Below are 10,761 nucleotides of genomic sequence, written 5' to 3' on the forward strand. Positions count from 1 at the left end.
CTTCTTCCTCCCTCGCCCTACTTCCTCTCTTTCCGTCCCCATCGCTTCTCTCTCTTTTTTCTCTCTTTTTTTTTCTTAACTGCACTTCCTACTTATTCCTTTTTATCCTTATTTCCGCTCCTCCTTCCTGTATCACTCTTTCTTTTTTCATTTCTGTATCCTATCGGTTGTTTCCTGCTTCCTCTTCCTCTTCCATCGATTTTGTTTTGTGTTTTCGTCGTCTTTGCTGTGTTTTTTTTTTCTTTTCTTTCATTCTTTCTCATCTCTCATTTCTCCTTTTCTATATCTCCATCTCCATCCCCTATTCTTCCCTCCTCTTCACCCCTTCCTTCAAGGTTAGATATTCGTATATGGATACATTCCTATCTTCCCTACGGCATGCATACTCGCCCATTCATCCTCTATATATAGACATCCCCCTCCCCTTGCCTCCCCCTCCCCCCCAAGAAAAAAAATCCAACCACGAGGTCAAAATCCAGCCAATAAATCCTGCACCGGCAACCCCCTCCCTCCCCAGTAGGACCTGCCTGAGTCGAGTGTTTTGTTTTGGCCGTCAGCTGAGTGTGTGCCTCCGCGCGGTCAACAGGTGGCGCTGCTTCCACACACGCCCCCTCCACGTGTCTAAGGTGTGTGTGTGCGTGCGTGTGTAGTGGTGTATCCTTTTTTTTTAAGTGTGGCTGGATTTTGTGTGTGTGTACGGGTATGTGTGCAGATTTTTTTGTATGGGAGTGTGTATGTATGTAGGTTTTTAGAAAATGTGTGAATTTCTGTGTATTTTTTCATGCATTTTTTTTTTTTTTTTTTGGTTTATATATAACATTTATTTTCTGGTATGTAATGTTTTATATTTTTTTACGATTTTTTGAGGGTGTACCTTTACATGTATTATTCAAAAACCTGTGCGCACGTTCAAAAAAGTGTGTAAAATGTAAGTGCACCTTACGGGGATAAATATAGACATTTTCTCTCTCTCTCTCTTTATCCATCTTTCATTCCTTCTTTTTCTCTTCCGGGCCAAATCTCACTTCTCTACTACCATGACAGTCTCATAATACCTGGCACTTACATCATCCCCGTGTGCATGAAGATGTGCATGTGCGTGGGCAGTATTTGTGTTGATTTGCGGCTGGTTCACACCCTGTCAATCAAAGCTGAAATCTGCATTGTGGAGTCGGCGCTCGTGACCGATGCAACCATTTCCAAAAAGAACAGTTCATGTTAGTTTATTTTTTTATGTGTTATATTTTTGTTGTTTTGTTGTTGCTGTTAGTATTTACATTTTTTTGTGAGTGTGTTTGGCATGTGGTTTAGATTTGTGTCTTTATTTTGTTGGTGTTTTTGTTATTGTTCTTTTGCGCATTAGAAGGCACTGTCACGCATATCACTTTTATTGGAATTATTCACTCATTTACTTATTTGTTTATATAATTATCACCTTTACTATTATCACTGTTATTATTATTATTATTATTATTATTATTATTATTATTATTATTATTGCTGTTGTTATTGTTGTTGTTGTTACTATTTTGTTGTTGTTGTTTTTATTATTATTATTATTATTATTATTATTATTATTATTATTATTATTATTATTATTATTATTATTATAAGTAGTAATATCAGTATTATTATTATCAGGATACTTCCTGATACTGATGCTTACAAAAAATATTCTTGCCGTTAGTTAACTGTCCTTCTGTTCAAATTGTGTGGAGGTTATTCAGAATACGTTACCTGAGTTTTTTTCCTGTTTTTTTTTTTTTTTTTTTTTTTTTTTGGGGGGGGGGTTGCTTGTCAGGGAAATTTACTTATCGAATTATTTATTTTTTCTTTTGTTATGTTCTTCTGACGCTAGTTTTTTTTTTTTTCATTTTTGTTTTTCTTATCCTATTTTATTTTATCTAAGGTAGGGGTTTTACAGATATGAAGAATGATAAGTGGTGATGATATTGATTACGATGATACTGATGATGATAATACAGTGATACTCATAGAATTATGATAATAATGACAGTGGTAATAGTAATGAGAGTAATAACAATAAGAATAAGCATAATTAAAATAAGAATAACGATTATAATCATAAAAAAATAACGGTTATGATATTACGGTACGGTGATAAAAAAAATAATGAGAATAATGATTATAATATTATTATACTGATGATAATAATAATAGGACTAATAATAATAATGATAATAGTTATCATATTAATAACAAAAGAAAAAAAAATCACATAGAGCATAACACGGAAACTAGTGCGTGGCAGAAGGTGATCATCCCCCGGCCCCTATGGCATACCAGGTAACATTGGAGTCACAGCTTAGCAACTCATTCGTGTAACATCATCCGTTGCCAGATAGAAAGAATAAAAGAAAAGAGAGAGAGAAAAAAAATAATGATAATCTCACTTCTTGTAAAATCATCCGGTACCAGAGAGAAAGAATGAAAAAGAAGGAGATTATCGTACGCCTGTCACCCTTCCCCCTCCCCCCCCTTCCCCCGGCGCTCCAGCTTCCTTCGCTCTGTTATTGTTTGGCGCCGCGTCTGCTCGGGCGGTCGGCTCTCGTCTTCTCATTCTTCGTCTGTTTAGTCTTTCCCTGCCTTTCTGTTGCCATTCTTCTTTACTAGTTGTCTTTTACTTCCTCCTCTTTCTTTTTTTGTTGTTGATTCTATTTTTCTCTCGTTCCATCTTTCAACTCTTTTCTCTCTCTCTTTCTGTTGGCATTTTTTTTCTCTTATTAAATTATTCCTTTTCTTCTTTCGCCTTTTTTCTCCCTTCATCTTTCTCTTTTTTTCTCTCATGGCGTACGATATTTTTTTTACCTGTCTATACCCCGATTAATAAGTATTTATCTACACCTAACTACCAATTTATCTATCATTATATTTCTCTGTGTCTCCGAAAAAGAGGTTCGTAAAAGAAAGAAACCAGAGAAAAACGGAGAAGAGAGAGAGAGAGAGAGAGAGAGAGAGAGAGAGAGAGAGAGGGGGGGGGAGAAAGAGAGAGAGAGAGAGAGAGAGAGAGGGGGGGGAGAGAGAGAGAGAGAGAGAGAGGAAGCGAGGAACCAAAAGGCGAACACCCGCAGGCGACGAGAACCTCCGAGCTCCTTCGCGGAATCACGTCACGATAAGTAATGGCGACGGAGGAGGAGGAGCAGGGGGGGGGGCGGGGGGGTAGATGGATGAAGGTGGCGGGGTGGGGGTGGAGGGAGGGAGGTTTAAAATGGAGGAGGCGAGGGAGGGAGGGGGATGGGTGAGGAGGATCGAGACGAGGAAAGAAGGGACAAAAGACGAAGAAAAGAAGAAGGAAGAGCTAAAAAGAAATCACAACGAAGGAGAGACATAAGGTAGATGTTGAGATCGTGACGTTTCATCTTGTGTCTGTCTGTCTGTTCGAGGAAGGAGGACCGTTCATTGCATTCTCAGCACCGGGCGGGACCTCTCGTGGGCGCGTGTTCTTTGGGACTTGATTTCGCTTCTTGCCTGTGTGTCTGTTTTTGTGTTTGGTGCCTGTCTGTGAGACTCTTTTTCTATTTGTCTGTCTGTCTGTGTATCCACATTCTCTCTCTCTCTCTCTCTCTCTCTCTCTCTCTCTCTCTCTCTCTCTCTCTCTCTCTCTCTCTCTCTCTCTCTCTCTCTCTTCTTTCATTTCTCTCCCTCTCTCATTCTCTCTCGTCTTCTCTCTCTCTCTCTCTCTCTCTCTCTCTCTCTCTCTCTCTCTCTCAATCTATCTATCTTTATCTTTACTTTTTCATCCCCCTCGCTCTCTCTCCCCTGTCATTCTTCGATTCCACAAACTCAGTAAAACCAAACCCAGCATTCCGGAAGTCACCTTAGATAAAACACAAGACAAAACAAAGACAAAGAAACAAAAACACAAAGCGAAGGCGAGAATAAAAGAGGTAAAAGAGTGTTGAAAACAAAACCGGGAAAAACCTCGAGATTAGCGGCGTGGAAATTCAGGGAAAATCACTGACTCTTTTGAGATGAGGGTCACTGTGGGGTTAGGCCTGAGTCTGTGGGCATTTCTTTGGGGTATTTTGTGGTGGGGGGGGGGGCTTCGTCGTTAAGCCTTCCTTTCGGGGTTTGATGTGGGTGAGGGAGGGGAGGGAGGGAGAAAGAGGGGAGAGGGAGGGAGGGAGAGAGGGGAGGAGGAGAGAGTGTTATGTGTACATCTCTCATATATGTTCTTGAATGCGCACATGATTGGGCACTCACGTTTAAATGTTCTTACTGATATATGAGGTACTTACACGGGAATGCACACAAACACAAATACTGAAAGGAACACACACACACACCACGCACGCACGCACGCACGCACAGAATCACACTTTCGCACGTTCTTCAACATAACACTTGAGAACATCGCTGACCTCTGACCCTTTGAAAGTTTTTTTTTCCGGAATTTCCGGCAAAAAATAGTCACGTTTTGGAGTTGTAATGAAAATAAATCTAGTCGCTTGTCTTTACGGAAATGACATAGAGCCAGGAGGAGACTCATTATTTCTTGAATGAGATGAGCTAAACAAAACAGAAAATGATGATTAATGGAAGAAGAAAACGCGAAAGAATCTCTTCTGGGATTATAAACGGGAGGGATTTCTTGCTATCATTATTCTTGTTGTCCTTATTATCATTGCTATTATTGTCATTACTATCATTTTTTTGTTATTGTTGTGGTTGTTCTTGTTGTTGTTTATATCATCATTATTATTACTATAGGTGTCTTTATTGTTATTGTTATTATTGTCGTCATTATTATTAATAATTAAGACGAGGTGACGGAAAGGGGCATATTTTGAAAACAGGGAAATTAACAAACTAAAAAAAAAATCTTTAAAGTCTTTAGGAAACATTGGAACACGTGCATTTGGGAAAAAAGGAATAGGAAACCTAAAACAATTATTTTATTACATTGATAAAGATGTGTGTGTGTGTGTGCGCGCGTGTGCGTGCATTCTTTATCCTTATCCGCCGAGTGATAAACGTAAATCGAAGGAAAAGCAAAGAGAAAGACCTTGATAATCAAGACAAAGAGAAATCTCGAAATCACAACACGCATGTCATTTTCTTCGAGAGAAAATCCCGTTTTCTTTTTAAGGCATCGACGCACAAGGGGCTGCTCACCAGCTTTTCCGTCCTTTCCAAACGGATTTTATTCATATTTATTGATTTCTAGTAATGGGGAAAACTTTGATAATTAGCTTTGTTATTTTCATGGGTTGTTTTAATTATAGGGTATAAGCATAGCGGTGATGGAAAAGACATTTTGAAGAATATAGTAAAATAACGCAAAACATTAGATAAAAGAAAGAAAGAAAGAAAGAAGAAGAAAAAAACAAGGGAGACAAGAAATATCACAGCTTGACTAAGATGTCTGCCCTCCCCCCCCATCGTTTCTAACCACTCACCTACCCTCATACCCACCCTCTCTTCCTCACTGCCCTCTCCCCTATTCCCTACCTTACCCCTTGCCCTCCCTTTCTCCTACCCACCCGTCTTCCCTCCCTTCTGCCTGTCTCCTTTCCCTCTCCCCTACCCCTCTATCCTTCTCCCCTACGCTATCCCCTACCTCATACGACCCCTCTTCTCTCTTCCATATCTTTCCCCTCTCCTCCTCCCTTTTCCCCCTCCCCTCCCCCTCCCCTTTCTCCTTCTCCCCTCTCCTCCCCTCCTCCCTCTCCTCTCCTCCTCCCCTCTCCTCCTCCCCTTTCCTCCCTCTCCCCTTCTCTCCTTCTCCCCTACCCCCTTACCAACCCCCATCAAGACACGATACGTCGATAGTGCTACGTTGGGGGCCTCTGATTCAGCGGATATGGGAAATAGGCCAAAGTAAAAAAGAAAGAAAGAAAAAAAAAGAGACAAAAGAAAAAAAGAGAGAAGAATCATAAGAAATTAAACGTAAAATGAGAGTTTAGAAAAAAAAAAGTGAAGGAAAAAGCTGATAAATATATTTTTTCAAGTAATGAAGATTATTTTTTTCTTTCAAAAAAGTGAAAACAAAACAAAGTTTCTCTGGCGTGTCTTTGAGTCTATGTCTCGGTGCCACGTTCCAGGTGGTGCCTCTAGAAACGCGTGTCTGTCTGTCTTTTCTCATGAGATGGAAAGTGCCTTCTTGCGCTGGGAGTGGAATGTCGTTGCTGTTTGTTTGTTTGTTAGCATTTGTTAGCTGTTGTTTTGGCTGTTTGTTTGTTAGCTTTTGGGATTTTTGGTTTGCTTTGTTTGTTGTTCTTAGGTGTTATGATTGTCTGTGTTTCTTGTTTTTGTGTTGTTTTTGTACGAGTTTTGTAAGTATATGTTCGTTTATTATTTTATGTATTGTTTCTAATACGTTTTTACTAGATTTAGTTCTGTTTAGGAGAGAGAGAGAGGAGAGAGAGAGAGAGAGAGAGAGAGAGAGAGAGAGAGGGAGAGAGAGAGAGAGAGAGAGAGAGAGAGAAGGAGAGAGAGAGAGAGAAGGCGTTATGTTTAATTATGTTGCATGCATTAATTTATTTATTGTTGCTTATGCCCTGTTACGAATACAAAGCATCCCCCCCCTCAAAGTAACGGCCTAATTTCCTGTTTAACTTAATTTAATTCTCAGCTCATTCATTCAGTTAAGCCTTTTTTTAAAGTAAAATTCTTTATTTACACATGTAAACACACACACACACACACACACACACACACACACACACACACACACACACACACACACACACACAAACACACACACACACACACACACACACACACACACACACACACACACACACACACACACACACACACACACACACACACACACACAAACTAACATCCACTCAGCACACAACACACCACAGCATATGTACGTATACACCCATGCATGTGGACACTTACACACATTCACGGAAAGGAAGAAACAGCACATTTTTTGCATCCCAATAGAGAGATGTCAAGCGTGTCTCCTGTCATGATGGTAATGACAGTCCAGATTGACAGGTTCATAGAGGCGTTTGTGTGTGTGTGTTGCGTAATCTGTGTTATACCGAAAGTGTGTGTAATATTCTTAACAATTCATTTTTGTTTTTGTTTTTTTTTTCTTTCCCTTCTTTTCGCTTTCCTTTATCCCCTCTCTTTTCTCTTTCTTTTATTCCTCCTTTTACCTTTCTCTTCTCTTATTCATTCACTTATTTTACCTTTTTCTCTTCTTTTTCAACAACCTCTTCATCTTTCTCTCCTCCACTTCCTCCTCCATCCTTCTCTCACCCATCTTCTGTCCTCCATCTTTCTCTCACCATCTATTTACCCTTCTCTCCTCCATTCTTCTTTCACCCACCTATTTATCATCCTCTCCTTCCCTCTCCCTTCCTCTTCCCCTCAACAGATAGCGAGACGACACCTCATGGCGAGTTCGGTGTGAGGCAAGAGTCTCCATCTCGCGTTCCTCTTAAGCCCTTGGCCAGCATAAGAGCATCAAGAGGAAAGAAGAATAAAGGAGAAAGTAGAAGAGAGAGAGAGAGAGAGAGAGAAAGAGAAAGAGAGAGAGAGAGAGAGATAAAGAGAGAGAGAGGGACGCCTCAGAGAAGAGGGTCGTCTGATACTCTTTCTCTCTCAACTGTTTCAGATTTGTTATTATGTGCGTTTTCTGTGAGTGATATTGTGCTCTGTGAAGTCTTTACATACATACGTGTGCGTACCAAGTGACTCTGGATTGTGCGTTAATCGTTGCTTGCTTTACTGTGAAAAGATATATGTATTAGAAGAAAAATAAAATTGTCAGTGTAATAAAAGAAGGAAGAAAAAATAGAAGACGAATCGATATACATTCGTGAGTGAGACCTTTCTGACATTACTCGATCATCTTGCGTAAAATTTGGGTTCCTCCCCGAGTCCCACTTGATCGACCAGGATGGTGCTGCTGTGGACCCAGCACGAGGGCGAGCGCCTTGAGCCCCAGCCCACGGACGAGCAGCTCCTCCAGAGCCCCCGCAAGGATGACAAGGACAACCTCAAGCCCTCGACCTCCAAGGCCCCCGAGGACGCGGCCGCCGTCGCCACCACCTCCTCCTCGTCGCCCGTCCCGACGATCAGGGTTGAGGACCTGAGCGTGGAGGTCGAGGCCCAGCCGCCCTCCGAGAAGCACGTGGTCACCCTGCGACAGGTCTCCGACGTGATCAAGAGGAGCGCCTTCATCCCCTCTCCCTCTCCGTCCGCGGCGGCCTCCTCTCGCTACGCCTACTCCTCCACGTCCTCGACGGCCTCCTCCTCGTCCGCCTTCCCCTCCCCGTCCTCCTCCCCCTCGTCGCCCCCGTCCCACCCTCGGTCTCCGCTCCAGCCCCCTCCCTCGAGCTCGCCCTCGGTCCTCGAAGGCGCCATCGTCGAGGAGATCTCGGTGGACACCCTGGAGGTGGCCTCGTCCTCCGCCGAGTGCGTGACCCGCCTCCCCCCCGAGAAGACGGCCACGCTCGGCCCCGCCATCAGCCTCGAGAAGAAGGAAGGAGACGAGGACGAAGGAGAAGCGGCAGGAAGGAAGAAGAAGCAGCACAAGAGGAAGTTCTACACGCTCCCCAGGAACTGGAGGAGCAAGGCGGCCGACTTCATCCTCACCAAAGGTACAGTGAGACGCCTCGAGACAGCGTTCCTGGTGGAGGGTTGGCTTCAGGGCCTTCTTCGGGTCCTTCTGCCGAGTTCTTTTTCCAGGCCATTCTCCAGGACGTTCCTCCTGGACCTTTTTCTAGGTCCTTCTTTCAGGTCATTATTCCAGGTCCTTACTTCCGAAGTCCTTTGCTGTAGATTGGGAGCTATATACTTAGAGCATAATATTTATGTTTTGAATTTTAATATATTTATTGTTATTTGTGAGATATTTATTGATAGATTTTAAAAGTTTTAAATATTCTAATATTTCTATCTAACAAGGTGTTCGCCGCTAATGACCTTACCTGTTGACGTTGATTTTAAATAATCAGTCAATCAATCCTCGTAGTAATTTCAGATGCACCGGGATCACTCAAGCACCACAGGGTCTTGGCTACATTTAAGTTGGGGGTTTGTAAAGTTCGTTTTGTGAAGGACGTGCTGGTCATTCGTAAGGGCAGGCAGCAGTTTTTAATCTCATTGTCGAATATTAGTATTCGGACAACTTAGATGGTGATCGAACTCGTTTACAGACCTATTAGTCCTATCGAAACGAACCAATTTTAACTATAGGGTTTTCTTCCTCCCCCTTTCTCTCTCTCCTCTTTTTCTGTCTAATTTTTTTCTCTCTTTTTAACTATTTTTACATCTACCTCACACTCACTCACTCCTTTCCTCCCTCTTCCCCTCCCTCCCTCTCTCCCCCATCTCTCTTTCTCTCATCCGCTGCAAGTTCCCGGATGCTCGTATTCCGGTGAACACTGTGTATGCAAATTAACGAGCCAGAAGATCGTTAAGCTGGCGATCACGTTGTCATTAGCGTTCGAACAAGGCCTGGTGATAACCGTGGGAATTTAGAGAGGGAGAGAGAGAGAGGGGTGAGGGAAAGAGAAAAAGAGAAAAGGAGAGGGAGAGATAAAGAGATAAAGCGATAGAAAGGGAAAGACAACCAGCCACACAGACATTACTCTTCATAATTCTTTTATATATTTCACACGTCTGCAAGTTGATTTTGCAATATGGCATACACGAGCGAAAATGCCCCGTCGAGACAGCGCAGGCAAAGCAACCTTCGTCAGAGTAAGTGCTCAATGCCGCGTAGCCTTATAATGGCACTTAGGAAAATGCTGAATGTTCGCGCGCGTTATGCTTGTCTGAGCATCAAAAGGTTTGCTTGTCGGCGTTGAAGTCCTTGGATTTCGAAAGCACGCCGAGTCCCTTTGAAGTCTGCGTCCCGATATATGCTTACAGGGATGCTGCCTTGTCATCGTGCACATTAGCGCGTGCACACAAACATGTGTTCTGGGATTCACATACGCACACACGCACATAGTTATAGGTATGCAGATAAATGCGCAAGTATAGGCAGACACTCATATGCAAAGATATATATACACACTCATTCACACACACACACACACATGCAAGCACGCACGCACGCATACCACACACACACACACACACACATACACACGCCGCACACACACACACACACACACACAACACACACGCACCACACACACACACACACACACAACACTCAAACACACACGCACGCATACACGCAAAACCCGCACGTTTAACAATACTAAAAGACATCCAGATAAAGCCCACATGAGAGAATAGACGAGGGGGGAGGGAGGTACAACATGGGGGTTATGTGGCAACATATGCTGGCGCGGCGGAACGACTGAGCGAGAGACAGACAGCTGGTTGCGATGGCCGCTTCCGGTGTGCACGGTCGCCACTTTCTTGTTCCTGGGGATGTGGGTGCGTCCTCTCTCTCTCTCTCTCTCTCTTTCTCTCTTTCTCTCTCTCTCTCTCTCTCTCTCCTCTCTCTCTCTCTCTCTCTCTCTCTCTCTCTCCTCTCTCTCTCTCTCTCTCTCTCTCTCTCTCTCTCTCTCTCTCTCTCTCTCTCTCTCTCTCTCTCTCTCTCTCAGATCGAGACCTTCAACCGCCCTTTATTTATCAACAGGTATTTATTTTCCCTTTTCCCCTACCTTTCTTATCTCTCCCCTCTGCCCTTCCCCAGCTCCCTATCTCTCCCTCTCTGCCCTTCCCCAACTCCCAGTCCCCCCACTCAACCCCTTCTCCCCACCCCCATCCCTCTCACCCTGCAGCCTCAACCCCAACCGCAGAAAATCCCCC

At 43.2% G+C, this 10,761-nt stretch overlaps 1 protein-coding gene across 1 annotated transcript; it reads left to right on the forward strand.

The window, feature by feature from the left end:
• Window positions 1-564: 564 nt before the first annotated feature.
• On the forward strand, window positions 565-8,714 carry LOC119589629 (mucin-7-like). Its single transcript, XM_037938223.1, has 3 exons — window positions 565-626; window positions 7,361-8,588; window positions 8,677-8,714. Exons 2-3 carry the CDS (start codon window positions 7,886-7,888, stop codon window positions 8,712-8,714), a joined length of 741 nt encoding a protein of 246 aa, XP_037794151.1. The 5' UTR covers window positions 565-626; window positions 7,361-7,885.
• Window positions 8,715-10,761: the final 2,047 nt, after the last annotated feature.

This window comes from Penaeus monodon, chromosome 26, assembly GCF_015228065.2.
Source record: "Penaeus monodon isolate SGIC_2016 chromosome 26, NSTDA_Pmon_1, whole genome shotgun sequence".
Taxonomy (NCBI): domain Eukaryota; kingdom Metazoa; phylum Arthropoda; class Malacostraca; order Decapoda; family Penaeidae; genus Penaeus; species Penaeus monodon.